This window comes from Artibeus jamaicensis, unplaced genomic scaffold (genome assembly GCF_021234435.1).
Source record: "Artibeus jamaicensis isolate MK-2021 breed Jamaican fruit bat unplaced genomic scaffold, CSHL_Jam_final contig_444, whole genome shotgun sequence".
NCBI classification, from domain to species: domain Eukaryota; kingdom Metazoa; phylum Chordata; class Mammalia; order Chiroptera; family Phyllostomidae; genus Artibeus; species Artibeus jamaicensis.
This window is the reverse complement of record NW_026521831.1, coordinates 10,288,491-10,306,335: the sequence shown is the minus strand read 5'-3', so window position 1 is coordinate 10,306,335 and position 17,845 is coordinate 10,288,491. Positions and strand designations below refer to the sequence as shown.

Genomic DNA, 17,845 nt, shown 5'->3' with positions numbered 1-17,845 from the left:
CCCTTTTTTAGTTTATGAGAATTAAGTTAATCCACAAACGATAAGCGAGAATTTCCCTGTCACCGGGTATTCAGAGTGACAATGGACCGACACTTACTGGTTAGGCAGGCACTTCAGTGCACAGAGCAGTGGAAGTTGCAGATAAGCTCATAAACTCAAAGAGCTTATAGCAGTTCATGGAGATAATGCTGAACACTATTTTTGTTTATCAAGTAAGTAAGTGGAAAAATACACAACCGTAAGTACAATCAAAATTTTGATGAAGTAGATAAGAGCGTTCAGTGTGAAGAGAGAAAGGCTCTGTCGAGCAGGACCGTGAAAAGCTGGGACCACCTCGGGCAGACAGGGACTAGAGAGGGCGCTACCAGCAAGGGAAACAGAGCAAAGTTTACATCCCATCACCCGTCCCAAGGAATAAGCACTGGGCCGGGGAAAAGGCAGGAATCAGGACTGACAAAAGGTGAGTTTAGGAAGGCGCCCGGATGCTGCACAGCCAGGTTAAACGTTAGGGTCACTGGAGATTTGAAGTTGTTTTTTTTTTTTTTTTTAAGATAGCACTACAAAATTTTCAGTGAGTTCTATTAATATTAAAAAGATTCTTTTAATCTTTTTTGTACTAGGAACAGCCTATTATCTCATGTTGATTCCACTGTATAAACAGCATTGTCAGTTCTCACACCTCTTCAACTTCTGCCCTTCGCAGCGGATAGAAAAAATTAGTTATGCAAACACAGTGATTTTAGAACACAAATATACAAATCATGATTATTGGCTCTAAGTAGAAATTATGTTTTAAATACTGAAAGGAACCTCAGATTTTGAAATCCAAATATTAAATATTTTGTATATTAGGAAAAACAAACTAGTACCAATTTTTATTTTTGTTTTTTACACAAGGTATCATCTCTTGGTTTACAAAAGTAACTTGTTCCTTGTCAAAACCCCTTCGTTGGTAGAAAAGTTCCTTTCTCTAATTTATACTTAAAAAGCTGTAACAGCAGCCCCCAAGTGATCACCCATTAAAAAATAAAATCTCAAAAATCGTTGTTTCCCCCAACATGGCAAGCACCTTCATAAAACATGAGTTCAACAGAGAAACAGGAAAGCTTAGGGGAGATATCAAACAGCAAGATACAGCAAAATAACAAAAGGACACGAAACGTCAGCAGATACAGCTCAAGAAAGAAACGGAAAAGGAAAATAATGTCGGAAGGGGGGAGCCGGGGTGCGCCACGCAGGACACAGCACGGGGGGAGGAAGGACACTGCGGACAACACCCCAAGAGACACGTGAGCAGAACGAGCAAATGAAATAGAAACAAACAAAAAATGTAAAAGGACGGCTAACATAAACACAATCAGTGTTCTCAAAGAAAAAGAAAGTGACGCAAAACTGTTACTAGTCAATCCATTATGCACTTTTATTCTAGGACAATGGCCCAGGGAGACGTTTTTGAATGTGAAAGACTCCAGGGAAGAGAATTCTGATGTTCCCTCCTGCACAGAGGACCCGCTTCAGCTAAACAGAAACAGTGGCACAGGCCCGAAGGTGAGCTGGGAATCCATTTATTTGTAAAAGTAATGTTAAAACGAAAAAGATTATGACTGCAGAACAGAATGTGAATGTTATGAACCCTGACTGTATATATTTTAAAAGATACTGCTTTCATTCATTATAAAAATCATGCCCTGGCTGGTGTGGCTCAGCAGATTGAGTGCCAGCCTATGAGCCAAAAGGGGTCACTGGTTCAATTCCCAGTCAGGGCACATGCCTGGGTTGCAGGCCAGGTCCTCGGTCAGGGGCATGCAAGAGGTAACCAATTGATGTATCTCTCACACATCGATGTTTCTTTCCCTTTCTCCCTCCTTTCCCCTCTCTCTAAAAATAAATAACTTAAATCTTTAAAAAAAATTTTTTTTAAATAACCAAAGTAGACATAACCAAAGTAGTTAGGCACCAATTCACAAATCTTTAAAAGTCTCTCACTTCGTCCTTGGAATGCCCTCCAATTTAATTCACGACACACCAGTGTTTCTATCAAGGTATAAAGTGAAAGGATTCTTTGATGCCTTGTACCCCAAGTCTGTCTTTTTGAATCACTGGCTTGGGTTGTCTGGTGGGTTTTATTGTGCTTTTTGGCTTAGCTTGTAAAATGAAAGTGTAATTTGGGCAAGCACTCCTGGAAGAGACAGCTCTTGGTCTTTAGAAGCTTCTTGGGGAAGGATCTGGCAGTCACTGAACTGAAAATGATGAACACTCACCCCTTCAGTCATTAAAAGTGCAGATGACTGTGCTAACTAGAAGCCTCCCTCTTTCGTTGCCTTATTTCAGTGATCAGATACCAGCTTTCTTCCGGGTAACTGTGGACCTGGGTAATGAACTCCATTGATGCTGGTCAACTAAGTCAAACACCACTGAAGCTTCTCAAAGGGCGAGTGTCTAACCTTAAAAACATTATGTAATTTTACATTGCTGATTTCCCTTTTTCTTGAAAACCATTTGTGCCACCAAAATAGAGATATGTGTGGAAGTAAGACATCGCTGTTTCTTTGGCCAACTTTGATTCATACTTGGAAAAATATTTTTCTCTCCTTTTTTGGTTTCACAACTTCATTTACTGCTTATCATGTATTCTGGCTTAGAAATTACAGTGCTATAAAAGGATGATGCAAAGGAGAATTTAAGCGGGGCATGTTCAATGGACTGTAGCATGCCTGGTTCGGCTGCGTATTGCAGAGGTCTCCAAATTGCTTTGGTCACATGATCCTGGGGAAGATAAGATGTATGGGTCTATGCATACATTTATCAACATGTTATGTGCACATGTGCTACTATGTTACTATGTCATGTACATTACAAAACATAATGTAGAAATTCTAAAGAACTAAAGATGCAGATATTTTATTTGTTAATGGCAAATGGCTTTCTGCTGTCACTAGAAATTATTCACCATGTTTATCAAGGACGTGATTTAATGTACTTCATTATTTCTGAACATCACAGTTTAATCCCTTGTGCTCCAGTAATCTGTTTTAATACTTGACTTCACTGGCTGCCAGAGACATGCCACGCGTACACGCAGACACGATGGAGAAAGGACATCAAGGCCCCTCCGTTTTTAATGCCATCCTCCGATTAGGAAAAGGTTTAGGGTTGCTGTTGTCGTCTTTAACTATCACTTTGTTGTTACTGTTAACTGACACTCAGCAAGTAAATGTCCATCTTTCCTGACATTAGTCGCTCTTGAACGTTTATGAGAGCTATCAAATTTTTATATTTTAAAAAATTGGGTTCTAAACCCACCAAGACTTAGGACATTCCATTTTTAACTTATTAAACATGCAGGTGTAAAGAAAGGGTTTCAATAGGTGACACACATCGTTTTTTTAAAAATCACATTTCTAAACACCCATTTCCAAAAAAATGTGCTATGGTAACACAGGTTTCTTTGGAGAAGCAGGCACTTTCTTGCTCGTTGTTAAAATATTGCTTCTCCCTTGAAGGGCTACTAAGTGTACTGTTCAGGAAATTTTGGAGATAGGTCATTGAATTTCTGTGAGATGACCCACCTTATAGAAATAAGATGACCTTAACCCATAAAGGTCAGCAAATTTGGACACTGTCTCTTGGTAAAAAGAAAATGAAGTAATAATTCTTTGTTCTTTAGTTAAAACAACCCCATACAATAGAAACACACTGACATTCATCACTCTTCTCACAAAGTGTCTATGAAGATGCTATTCTGTTTTAAAGGACTTCTTGTTCTAGAACCGTCTAAGCAACAGTGTCCTATGGCACTGTGTCTGAACATGCCTTTGGCTACCTGGCTCTCCCTCGACAGTCTGCTCAACGACTTGCTAGTGAATGATGTGGGGAAAGGATTTCACATACGTCACTGTCAACCACAGTGAGTGCAAGTCCTCACTGCAAATAACCTACTTGGCAATTTCTAATGGGCAGAGCTGACTTCTGGTTGGATTTCGTGAAATTACTTTTATCCCAAATGGGAACACCTGCCGGATATCCCCCAATATCCATTCTCTCCTTCCTCTTCAGTATCGGAAACTTGGAGGGCACGTGACCACCCAGGGCAAAGACAGCACCTCCCACATGGCCTTGGAACTAAGTGTTGGTCTTAGGGACATAAGCAGGAATAATGGAGAGCCTTACAAGGAGGGACATATCTTTTGCTCCCTTTCCTCTTGTTGACACTTTGCTGGGATTCAAGTGCAATGGATGAAATTTAGGCAATCCTTGGAGGAGGAGGGAGAAGGCAGGTGCTGAGGCAGCCAGATTAAAAAGAAAGGAGGAACCTGGGCCCTTCGTGACTACATTACCCCCAGATCAGTCCTGGACTGTGTGTCTACGTGGGAGAGAAGGACACTGCTGTCTCTCCAAGCTGGGTTATTTCAGGTTTCCTGGCTCGCGCTGCTGTGCCCAGCCCCGGCTAATGCACCTGGTAACAGGGCTGATGAAGGGCTCACGCTCACAGTCAGAGGGGCAGCTCCGCCGTTTTCTCACGTCAGCCTGCCACCTTCGATCCACAGCTGCCTAACAAAAACCGCTTAAGCCACTTGCCCATTTCGTCAGAATCGGTTCATCGAGATAACATAATACACTCTCCAAATCTGCTTTATCAGGTACGAAGGCTTCGCAACGAGGGCACCACCACCGCGCAAGGCCAGCTCTTCTCTCCGGACACCTCAAGGGCCATGCATAGCTGTCTCACGTTAAATATCAAAGCTTTACCGGTTTTGGTCGATACATAAATATACAAAGAAGTTCTACTTTCCTCCTGTTCCTCCCCCACTCCTGCCAACTGTTCTTAAGCGCCTCCCTGGTGGGCAAGCATCCAGTACCAAGGGTATTGGTGCATTAATAATAGCAAACTGTAAATAATTTCTCTCCTGCTTCACGATACTATATGGTGAGATGAAAATGTTCCTTACGGAAAAATCGGCGTAAAGAGGTGTTCGCCATAAAACTGAAAACTTGTAAAAGCAAACGGTAAACCAAGGGGTGGGTGTTTGGCAAGACTTTGGTGCCTTACCGGAAAACCTCAAGAACACTCCTTTCTGGTAACCTGGGAGCCACCTGCTTGAACGCTTTCTGGAAATCTTCCAAAGTTAAATATCCACGATCTGTTTGAAAACAAAATATAAAACAGTCACTTACCTCTATGAACCCTATAAACTGTTATTTCAGCCATAAAACTTACATACTTTATTTTTTTTAAAGATTTTATTTATTTCTTTTAGAGAGAGAAGGTAAGAGAGGGACAAAGAGAGGGAGAGAAATATCAGTGCGAGAGTTGATCAGTTGTCTCTCACACGCACCCTGATCGGGGACCAAACCCGCAAACGAGGCGTGTACTCTGACCAGGAATTGAACTGGCAACCTTTCGTTTTACAGGACGATGCTCAACTAAACTGAGCCACACTGGTCAGGGCTCACACAATACTTTAATATGCCATTAAGAGAAGAGCAGTAATTAATTGTTGATTTTGCATGTAAGATAAACTGAGATTGTCTCCTTGGGAGAATTTAAGAATCCAGTGATGCTCTCCTTTAGTGGTCACTGTCAAGTCTTATCAGTCACTGATTCTCCAAGTCCCAGGGGAAAGACTATAGAGACATGCACCGCAGTAACAGCATCGGGCTTCAAAAGTCTTTGTGAATTTCCAAAACAGTCTATTCTTCAAGATTCACTTTTTTTCTTGCCTGGTATTGGAATTATAATATAACCAGATTGAAAGGGAAACCGTAACAGCAGCCAAGACACTGAACCTGGACTCCATGAGCATTTTCGCCCCAGGTGAGGTCTGTGGGGCGGGGGGCTCTGAAGCCACCCTCTCGGCCACATTCAGTGCGGGAAAACAATTCCTCCAGTACTTTCGGGGTCAAAGCAGGGGTCGAAGGAGAGGCCATCATCTCCCACACCTCCATAAGTGGTTCGTGACCTACACCCCACGTGGCCAGCCCTTTTGTGGTCCCGATTATAAACGTAAGTACAATTATGTAACTGTCAACATTATTTCATCCATGGTAAATGTCAAGAATTTAACATCATGATGGAGGAAAAACAACTCCTACCAATACCTAAGGTCATAGTTAATGAGGACGGTAAAATAAAATTCCAAGTATATTTATTTGGTGTACTGAGTATATGTTCCCACTCATAGTTCCTTAATAGACATTTGTATTATTTTTATAGTTTTAAAGATTTTATTAATTTGTTTTTAGAGAGAGGGGAAAGGAGAGAGAAAGAGAGGGAGAGAAACATGGATCGGTTGCCTCTTGCAGCGCCCCCAACCAGGGACCAGGCGCACATCTGAGGCACGTGCCCTGACTGGGGATCACGCCAGCGACCTTTCCCTTTGTGGGGTGATGTCCAATCCACTGAGCCACACCAGTCAAGGCCGAAACAGTCATTTTTACTATAAAAACATTTTAAAGGAACTTACAGTATCTGTCAAAAGCTGTAAAGATGTGTCTTATTTCATTCCAATATACCTGAGCTTCCTTCTTTTTCCTGACAATATTTAAAAACTCTTCCAGTGATATACCTAAAAGTTGGGAAAAAAATTTCCACAGTTGACTGCCTTCCTCTTTAACAAAACACAAAACAGAAATAAGAAGTAATACATATCACAAATTTTATCTTAATTTCGATGAATAGCATTTATTTCTAAAGAGCTATAAAGTCAAAAAGACATTTTGCTAAATGCTAAAGTAGGCCCAGACCTAGGAGTCAACCGCAAAAAACAGTGGGTATAGTTTTAGCTCACTGGGCTTTTCCAGGGGACAAAGGGGGGGTGACCTCGAAAAAGTGGAACATGCTTCCCTGTAACTGAGCGAACAGAGGGGCCCCAAGCTGCATATTAAACGAGGTCTCCTAATTTGTCTTTCCTTCTGCTGCTTTGATCCCTGTCGTCCTAGCCAGATGTCATTACCGCAGGTTTTTTTCCAACAGGGAGATCGGGGCAAAAAAGTAGCTTCTCAAAAGTCAATGCCGATTGGGCACCGCAGATAAAAGCAGAGAGAATATTCCGTAAACAATGGGGCTGGCACCATCCCCAGACCTGGGTACACCGATGACTGTTCCGCAGCCCCGGGCTCTGCTTCCTGTGACTCTCGTAATAAAAGAGCCCAGCGTGATCATACAAGATTGGATACTGTGCTCACAATGTCTATTAAAATGAATTCTAATGTGATCTTTGTAACAGGTTTAAAGAGCGGAGCCAAGTGACCTGAGCCCTAAATATATAAAAAGAGCATTTTGTTTTTATACATCAGGATTTCAATTGTTTAAAAAAAAGTATCACTGTCTCCAAAGTAGCCCCAAATCATACAATTTCTGAAAATTTTTCCACGTTTTCTTATTTGTATACAGTTAAAGATTTAGAAACTAAAAGTTTGAACTACCTTTAAATTTAAGTGTTGCAATGAGTCACAACTCCTTAGGACCCACTGTGTGCAGGCATGGGCCAAGCCCTGGAAACAGAGGGGAAAAGAACACACACAACACACAGGAGGGGGAAAAAGCGGTTTCACAGGACCAGCGGCCAGCGTACCCACGATTATAAATCGCAACGAGGAGAAACACCAGAGGCTGTAAGCAAGACATTGGAACCCTCCTGCAGAGCGCCCTCTGGTGGAGGAGAGATCTCATAGAGCAGGTACATTTAAGCTAAGGCCCAAATGATGAGAAGGTACCAGCTGGCTAAAGGATGGGAAGGACAGCATTCCAGGCAGCGAAAACAGCAGGTGCCAAGGCCATGGGTGAGAAGAGGAGAAATGGAAAAGGCCATCGTAGTCGGGATGTAGGAAGCGAGACAGTGTCAGGAGGTGGGACTGCTGAGGCGGGCAGGCCCTTGTGGACCACAGGAAATCGTCTGGTTTTTATTACATTTGCAATAGGATGTCAATTTTTAAAAAAGATTTAAATTGGGAAGTGACATGAACTGATTTAGACTTTTTAAAGATCTTCCTGGCTGTTACCTTAAAAAGGGAAGAAAGTAAACAGAAAAAGGGACACCTGTTAGGAGCCTACTGGCAAGAGATGTGGGTGCTAGGGTGCTGGTGGTGGGAGCCAAGGACAGAAAGGTTCCACCCAAGTTTCACAAGAGTTGAAGGGTTGGAGGAGGCAGATGTCAAGAAAAACCCCTAGGCTCTGGCTTAAGTTGGTTTGAGGAATCCTTTAAAGAGATGAGAAAGACTAGGAAAAGAGCAGAAAGTCGAGTAGGCAGCTGGATATACTCTAGGCAACAAGGCATGTCTGCCAGCACCTACCAGGGTGCTTGGGGTGTGTGCAATGAGTGTGTACCGTATGGAATTAGCACATACGGTGTCCTCCCCCACGGTAATTAGGGTATGTGTTCATGTGGCTTCATTCTCATCCATTCACCCTTGTGACCAGAAAACATATTTAAATCTACTGGCTGAGGTTAAAACTGAAGTCATCATGCCATGTGTCCAAGAGATCAACTACTTTAGTCGCATGAACACCAAAAGCTAATCGATGAAATAGCATCTAGATTAGTTGAAATTCTTGAATAACGTACTCACTGACTACAGCATATCTTAGGAGGCCCTGCACAATCCAGCCCCAGCCTGCGCCTTGCCAGCTTTCCTGGCAAATTTCCCCATGTCTCCCCAAGAGAGTCGGCTCTCTCATACCTCCGTACTTCTGCCTGTGTGGGGATGCACTGCCTGGAATGCGCCTTCTCCTTTCTCCTAGTGAATTTTCTAAAAATCCTCACCAGAGGATGTGTTTTCATTTATTTTAGAAAAGAAGGCAGGAGGGAGAGAGAAAGACATAAACGTGAAAGAGAAATGTCAGTCAGCTGCCTCCCATACATGCCCCAGCTGGTATGCGGGCCACCTAGGTGTGTGCCCTGACCAGGGATGGAACCCACAGCCTGTTGGTCTAGGCTGATGCTCCAACCAACTGAGCAACCTGGCCAGAGCTTTCCTAGTGAATTTTTATTGGGTTGGCCAAAAAGTCCATTTATTTTTTTCCATAAAAGACCCATTTTTCATTTTCACCAATAACTTGATCGATTTGGATATTTTGAGTATGTTGGCTATCTCCCACTATTGACTTCTAGTGGGTGGAGGCCAGGGGTGCTGCTAAACATCTTCCAATGCATAAGACAGCCCCGCAGCAAAGGATTATTTGGCTAAAATGTCTTGGCTGAAGCTTCTCTGGTCAAGAAACTTCGCAAACCACTTTTGACCCATCCCATCAGTCACAGCACCTTCTCCATACACTGCACAAACCTTTTGTGTTTCATGCTTTTTTACCTTTCTTGAAATAATAAAGCATAATACACCAAAAATGTTGCAAATTTTCTTCCATCTTCAAAATTAAAATGGCTACACAAAAATTCACCAATTTTGATTTTTTTTAAATGCATGCTGATATAACAGCTGTCACAATACAATCTAACAAAATTGTTTCAGAAGAAGTTAAAGACATTTACTAAGTGTAACTAGAGGCATCGTAGGGAAAAAAACTAAGCAACCTTTTTGGCCAACCCAATACATCTCCCTCCAGATGCAACGAGGGCCTGACCTCCTCTTTGAAAGCCACCCTGATTTCTTCCCCTGGAGTCCCCTTTCTGTGACTCTGTTCAGAGCAGTCACAGACTCTGTTGGCTCCCGTGGTAATTATCTGGCCACACACTCGCCTGAGACACGCTAAGGGAAAGCATTGTTCACTGCTCAAAATTCTATCACCAGTGCTTATTTAGCATGACACCCTGCAGGTAAGTAGGCCTTCATAAAGTTTGTGAATAAGTAAATAAAATAATAGGGAAGCATTATTTCTAGTTTTCATCAAAAGGTATTAAAATCTGTTTGAAATGATCTTGTAACTTTGTAAACAAATGCCAAAACATAGGTCTCTTTTGATTGACAAAGCCAGCAAAATCAATCATTTCAGATACCCCAGTTTCTAAATGCATATGATATAGTAAAAAATAAATAAACAAAATTCAGAGGAAAGGAAATGCATGCATTATATTTGCTCTCATCATTGCATCTGATTTAGGGAAATGATAAGGAAAAAAAGCACAATTTCCCAGTTCATTGCATGATTCACAAGAAAAAAAAATACATGAGTGGTGACATCTTTTAAATTGCATATTCAGAAAACTCATTGGTATTTGGAGCCACAAACTAGCCAGGTCTTCATTTCATAATGATGTTGGATAAAAAGCAGGTGTTCTTTAGCTTTTCCTAGGTGAGAATGTGGATTTCAACTGCATGGTTGTCACCACTTAAAGAGAGAAACAATCTAACAACACAAATAACTTTAATTATGTAATCAAGTTCACTGGTGCTATTTTCCCACAGGATCGTTCACCTTATTTCTGGAAATCAATACTCTAGAAGTCATCAAGTAATATTACACCATGTAAACACTCCCCCGCTCCCCCCTCTCACCTCACATGCCCTTAGCTTGTTCTAATCTTCCGTGGCAACACATATCCAAATGCAAACCCCTTCTCTGAAAAGGACCCAGAACTTTGCACCAGCTTGGCTCCCACACTGTAGTAGTTAAGATCACTTTCAAAGCCACTGTGTAATGCTTTGCTATTCCTGCAGCTCTAAAGTGCAAGCTCATGAATGTAAGTCTTATGCATCTGCTGCTCTTTAAATGGCTGAGAAATAGAGGTCCTCCCACTAGCTCCACCTGCTGTTACAATATTCAAACCTAAAACTACCACTTCACAAAGACTCATAATTCTGCTGCCATCAGATTTCGAACACAATGAGACCTGCATTACCAGTGCCCACCCCTAGAGGGAACATGTCCAAAGCACTCTCACCTCAAATGCAACCTTGGGCATCAGGGACCATGGACCCCTGCGTTTATCTGAGCTTCTTACTACTCTGTCTGCAGACAGTGTTCAGAAATCACCCGGGCAGTTGGATTCTATCAGTAGTTTGCAACTTTTTCTTTTTTTAGATGTAGGAAAGCTTAATGAGTAGGAGGATGAACACAGAGCTGTTCGGTTTGGAGCGAGGTGGGCTCCCCACCATTCCCTGGCAAGCAGTGATCCCGGAAGTGCCCCCACAGGACCCAGGACGGAAGATCACGCCTTAAAGACCAGGGGGACCAACGATCTTGACAAACCCTTCAAGACTGCTGGTCTCTGCACTTTCCATATCACTGAAAACATTTCCTTCCATTTCATGAACCACTCTTGGCAAAATGACCCCTTTTCCTGTTCTGCAATGAATACACTCACATATACTTCACTTCCCACACTACTTAAGGCATGTGAGATAGATATTCACACAGAGAGACAGACAAGGAAGTGTTACCTTTTCTATTTTTTGTTTTTAATCAGTTTCCTAGGAGGGTAATCATCTTTCACTACAGGGTGGGTATATTCGAAGAGTCCAATAAAACTATATAAGTATTTTCCCTGAAAGTTTCATTATGTATATATTTTTTGTTCACAGGTCTAAGCTTCAGGGCCCGTGCACGTAGAGAAATCCTCCTGAAAATGAAGCAGTGGTCAAGTTATGGCTATCGCATGAGCTGAAATTAGAAACTGCAATAAACCTGGAGAGAGTAAAAGAGAAAACAATAAAAAGGCCAGCTTCTTTGGACGGTAGGTCTGGCCTTAGACTGAGTAGAGGGGAGGGTTCACGTTCATAATGCCACATATTAATTTTCCTAGGGGTTGAAGAACGCCTGAAATTTCAGGTTTAAAAGGCTTGAGGAGCTTTTCTACAGGTATAATGCAAGCCTTCTCTAGCATGAGAAATAGAATTCAGGTTATGACTTCTGGAGGCCAAGAGGGGAAAAAAGGATAAAATGTGTTCGCATAAAAACGCAGTAAGGACACTGCTGGCCAGTGCGGCTCAGTGGACTGAGCACAGGCCTGCAAACCGAAAGGTCGCTGGTTTGATTCCCAGTCAGAGCACATGCCTGGGTTGTGGGCCAGGCCCCCAGTAGGGGGCACTGGAGAGGCTACTGATAGATGTGCCCCTCACACATGGATGTTTCTCTCCCTCCCTTCCCCTCTCTTGAAAGATAAATAAATGAAACCTTTAAAAAAATAAATTTTCATCTTTTAAAATATATGTATACATAGTAAGGACGGAACGTGAAGTGGCATCAATGACATGGAGCTGTTGCAGGGAGCTGAGTAAGTACGTTCGGAGGACTAAAATTTGCTTCCGGCTTCTTGCATAAGAGTAAGGGAATCGAAGAGAAGAGAATCATCCTTAATGGGAGAAATCAAGTTTTACTCTCACTTTGGGTGGAAATTGAAAAGAAAGAGTAAAACAGGTTAGAGCATGATAGAGAAATCTGAACCAATAAAACCTTATTTCTGTCAAGTATTCTGTCTATCTCCTGCTCATAAACCTTCAAAGCTTCCTTGGTGTTAATAGTGCAAAGTCCTAACCCTTAACCCCCTTCCCAACCCCCAACTTCTATCAGGGCAGCTTACTCTGCTAAACACAATCGATGAACAAGTACATTATACTCCTTGCTGATGCAGCAGGTAAAAATATTCCAAGGAGGGTGGATTCCAATGTTTCTGATTCATTATTGACCGTATGACAGCTGAGAGCTTTAGGTATGCAAATCTGAGGGGGGCGTGGAAGAAGGGATATTGTAAAATGAGGGACAGGGACCTGGGAGAAGAAACTTCAGCCCTGAGGGTGGGCAGAGCGGAGGAAGAGGGTCTCTGAGAAACTCCCAAGGCAGGGGGTGGACGGCGTAATGCAGGAAGAACCCCACAGCGGAGAACGTGCTAACCCGGCCTTCCACGCCTGCTGTGGAGAGCGGATGGCAACGCCCCTTTTCTGTACCATAAAAAAGGCCTCAGCAAAGTCTACGTGACATGCAACGTTTTGATGGCCATGGAGTGTAGGGGCTAAGTCTAACTTCCTGCTGGGTTCCGCAGCCACCGGGCGCGGGCGGCAGGTGCAGAGAGCAAGCACCAGAGGACACGCTCGAGGCTGGAGCCTGCACCTCGGTCATTCACACACTACGCTCTCCTCTCCGCTTCCCCACCCTTTCCAATCCCAACCCTCCTTTCCAGCGTGGCTCCAGCCCACGCCTGCTCAGGGAGGGAGCGTTGGCTTCCTCTGCATTCTTAGAGGTTTCCTTGTCTCCAGTATGGATGTGACATCTGGCCATAAAAGAAGTGACAATACTTCTTTCATTTCTCCTAACCCATAGTTCATTTTTTTAAATGTCTTTAGGTCAGTGGCTCTTTTTCCCCTATCCCTACAATGCACGAAGCATCCTCCAAGTGGGTAAATAGATAAACTAATTTACTTAATCCGTGAGCGATACCACAAAATAGTCCTAGGATTATGATTCTAAGAAAAGGTAACCTCAATGTGTATGAAATCTGTAGTCAAACAAAACTTAGTTATGCCGGATACACTGTGACCGTGGCTATTTATGTGGAACTTAGACTAGAGAAGGAAATGTAAATCTAGGCCAAGAATATATTTAATAGTAAACTATCTGGTTCAAAACAAATCAGACAAGACAGTGATAAACAAAAACACACAGGCCAACTGGCCATTCGCCTCAGCATCCACAAACTACTTTTCGATTGAACCGACACTGGGGAGCACGGCTGAGTCAAATAGTCTGTGATCACCGTTATGAAAAATCAACCTCTTTGATTTTCCCATCAAAGTTAAAGGTCAGGAGTTCCTAGAAAGCCTTTTTCCTTTTTAAGTATCAAAGTAAAATATGTTCACTGTTCTAAAAGAGCAATAATGTGAGGAAAGAGAAAGGGGGGGACCATCAATCTAATTACCCAGTTAAGGCAAAATTCTGATGCACTCTGCTCTGGCTCTTTCCTGCGGGCGTATTCTATGTGGATCTGGGAAAACGCAGAGGCGGCTGTGGGAGGGCTCGGTGGGTAACGTCCGTGCCCTTCTCAGCGGCTGTTTTTTATGCAAAATGCTCTACGATGTGCCCCACAGTGAAGTCCAATCACCTGAGACCACACGTGGTCTTCACCTTTCCTGGGCGTGCTCGGCACCACTGGCCCACAGGGAAGAAATTTAAAGAAACAGCCACCAAAATTCACTAACGTGTTTACTGAACCGTTTTGTGGGCATCCGTGTCCACTCACAGACACTGTGAGACCATTTCCCACATCAGGGGAAACGGTGTCTCTCCAGTTTCTATCGTGTGGATCGCCACACCTGGTTGTGGTTTCCCGTCTGCGCAGAACGCTGAGTCGCACAGAACCAACTTCGACGTCACCATCTGCGAGCTACGCAGAACCTGCCTTTTCTGTACTGACCCACCCCTGCCTTCAACTCATTAAGTAAGTTCCTAAGGGAATGAACACTGGCCTCAAGTCCACGGCCATAACCGGCTAATCGGACTCCCGGCGCTGTCAAAATCAGGGGAGCGGTTTATTGAATGGCTGACAGGGTGAGCCTGGAGGTCAGACCACTGTGGTCGGCTACTCACTGGCCCACTGTGCCACCTGGGCAAACCGCTTCACCTCTCTAAGCTTCGGGATTTCTTTTTAAACTTACAAAATGGGTATAATCGTCGTATCACAGAGTAGTTGCCTTCGATTTAAAAACTCCTAAACAGTCCTGGACATTACAGATCCTGGGTGCAGTAGGCACTAGGAAACCATAGGTGTAATATCTATGATAATAACAAACACTGCAACACCTGCAAAAGTATCTGTAAATCTTAAAGAACCATCAAATGCCAGGATTAAGATAGTGACTATTCCTCCGTGGAATCCAATTTCCTCAGTTTAACCAAGGGAAAGAAGGACAGATTTCTAGGTTCTTCTAGTTGCAAACTTCTTTCATTCTCTGCACTCAGAGCAGGTGTGGGCTACATCACGGAGAACAAGGGGCATGATGGGATAAAGCCCCATGGAAGAGTCAGCCACAGTGTATACCGCAACCAACCCCAACGGCAGTCTGCTGCCTCTTTGAACCAGTGGCGAGGTTTTTCTCTCCCACTGATGTAAGTCCTAGTTCCTGGCTCTTGTTATAAGTGCTAAAAAGGTCTTCAGCACCTTTTTGCTCCTCATTCTGGCTGCCCTCAGATTCTTCTGTATGACTTTCCGGTAGACATTCTACTCTTATTGCCAGTAGCTTTAACTTAGCTCTTCACTCTTGACTTTTACGAGGAACCGCTGCAGAAACGACCCATGTTTGGAGAGACCAGAAGCTCTTGGAAAGCAGGATCTGGGCACCCAGGTTTAGGTTCTGTGTGACATGTGTGCACCATCAGGACCCTGCCAACTCCTGGTCACTCCAGGATGTGGGTGTGGACCTCCCCCAGAAGGCTGGGCAGCAACTGGGCACTGCACAGAGAACCCAGGGGGTGGCATTCGAGGACGTGGCCCGACCTTGTCTGGTTGGAAGAGCCATAGCTAGTAGGGGCATTCCTGGGTCACAGCCACCGAGAAGAACCCTGGAAAGTTGACCACCTGAATAAACGGCTCCCAGAAAATCAAGGCCAACACTGCAGCTCTTCTTCAAGATCAAAACATTAATGAGAGAGATAATATATTGGGCAAAACATTGAATCTGTGCATAAACTCTCTTTCCTCAAAAAAAAAAAGAGATTTCAATATGAATTATGTCAAAAAGGGAGGAAAGAGGGAGTTGATGGCCTCCTGAAATCAGTTCAGTTTTAGAAAGTTCTAAAAGCAAAAAAAAATATGTTAGCAGTAATCAGAACTCAGCAGTGATTTCCTGCCGGGATGGCTGTTTTCCTCTTGAATGCTGGTCTTCCCTTTCATCTTCCCAAACAACCTGAGGGTTCCCTTTCAGTGAACACATATTGAAGCTAGTTAGAGAGTTAGTATCCTGGCTGTGTGTGTATCACTTTAAAATGTGAAGTGGTGCTTTGAGAAAGTTAATTTGACATTGATAGCAAGACCAGAAGAGGAAGGGAAAAGACTGGAGCTTGTATGAAGAAGATCCCTTTCCCAGTCATTTCAAGGAAGGTATCAAGCACCTACATTTTGATCTCATCTCTCAAACCCAATCTTTCCCGAGTTTCTCAAATGACTAATATACCCTATCGCCTTTTGAATATATTTTAAAATTCATGTTCAGATCAAGAGGGAGGCATAGGTAAATAAAGCTCAACTCCTGCACAACCACATCAAAATTACAATGAACTACAGAACAAACATCACTCACTACTGTCAGAAATCGAGCTGAATGGAAGTCCGACAACTACGGAATTAAAGAATCCACATCCATCCGGACTGGCAGGAGGGATAGAGACATGGGACAGGCTGATCCCACATCCACTTGTGGTGGATAAAAATTCAGGAGGGAAATCTCAGGAGCAAGGAGTCCCAGCCCCACAGCAGGCAACATCCCCCACCCCCAGCCCAGGGTTCCGCAGACAGGAAGATAAGTCCCCATAACTTCTGGCTGCAGAAACCAGTGGGGATTGAGTCAGTGGAAGAAACTTCTGGAGCCTCAAGCAGTTCCCCTTAAAGAGCCCACACGTGGACTTACTCAGTCTCCCTCCCTCTGAGCTCCAGCACCGAGGTAGCAGCTTGAAAGGCACCAGGGGCACACCGGGAGGGACTGAGGTGTCTGGCGTCAAGGCCAGAGCTGGGGGACAGCTTTATCTCAGACAGAAAAGGCAGGCAGAGGCTACTGTCCCTTTTCTGAGCCCTCCCCCATAGAGCCCCAGAGCCAGAATGTGAGTACCTTATCTGAGACTCATTGACCTGGCTAACACTTGTTTAAAGTAGCTTTTCCATATGAATGGCTGGTCTTTTATCATGTTTCACAACTTCCTGAATCCTCTCAAACAACAGCCTACCTCAGTGAGCCTTCTTGAGTACACAGTTTAAGTGAAAGGGGAGGTTGTGCCACTGGACCCTACAGGACACCTACTACATTAGGCCATGATACTAAGACAGGGAGTCATAGCAGCTCTACCTAATACACAGAAACAAACACAGGGAAGCTGCCAAAACGAGGAGACAAAGAAACACGTCTCAAATGAAAGAACATATTAAAACTATAGAAAAAGAGCTAAAAGAAATGAAGATAAGCAATCTATCAGATGCAGAATTCAAAACACTGGTTATAAGGATGCTCAAGGAACTTTGTGAGGACCTCAACTGCACTAAAAAGATCCAGTCAGAAACAAAGGATACACCAATTATAATGAAGAACAATTTACAAGGAAACAACCATAGAATCAATGAAGCCAAGAATCAAATCAATGATTTGGAACATAAGGAAACAAAAAACAACCAACCAGAACAACATGAAGAAAAAAGACTCCAAAAAATGAGGACAGTGTAAGGAGCCTCTGGGACAACTTCAAGCATTCTAATACATCATAGGGGTGCCAGAAGGAGTAGAGAAAGAGCAAGAAATTGAAAATCTATCTGAAAAAAATAATGAAAGAAAACTTCCTTAATTTGGTGAAGGAAATACACATGAAAGTCCAGGAAGCATAGGGAGTCCCAAACAACATGGATGCAAAGAGGCCCATTTCACCATATATCATAATTAATATGCCAAAGGTTAAAGATAAAGAAAGAATCTTAAAGGCAGCAAGAGAAAAGCAGTTAGTTACCTATAGGGGAGTTCCCATAAGACTGTCAGCTGATTTCTCAAAAGAAACTTTACAGGCTAGAAAGGATTAGCAAGAAATATTTGAAGTCATGAAAAGCAGGGACCTACAGCCAAGATTGCTCTACCCAGCAAAGCTATCACTTAGAATCACAGGGCAGATAAAGAGATATTCGGACAAGGTAAAGCTAAAGGATTTCATCATAACCAAAACATTATTATATGAAATGTTAAAGGAACTTATCTGAGAAAAAGAAAA

The 17,845-nt window shown here is 43.2% G+C and overlaps 1 protein-coding gene across 2 annotated transcripts in view; it reads right to left on the bottom strand.

The window, feature by feature from the left end:
- The window catches only part of EFCAB11 (EF-hand calcium binding domain 11), a 123,822-nt gene that overhangs the window by 100,300 nt on the left and 5,677 nt on the right, over positions 1–17,845 (bottom strand). For both annotated transcript variants that reach the window (XR_008391805.1, XM_037130416.2), the window contains exons 4-5: positions 6,465–6,566; positions 5,051–5,141 (exon numbers count right to left, since the gene is read on the bottom strand). Coding sequence is in view for 1 of the 2 variants with exons in the window: in XM_037130416.2 (XP_036986311.2) it covers positions 5,051–5,141; positions 6,465–6,566 (193 nt within the window). In the remaining variant the exon portion in view is untranslated. The remainder of the gene's footprint in view (positions 1–5,050; positions 5,142–6,464; positions 6,567–17,845) is intronic.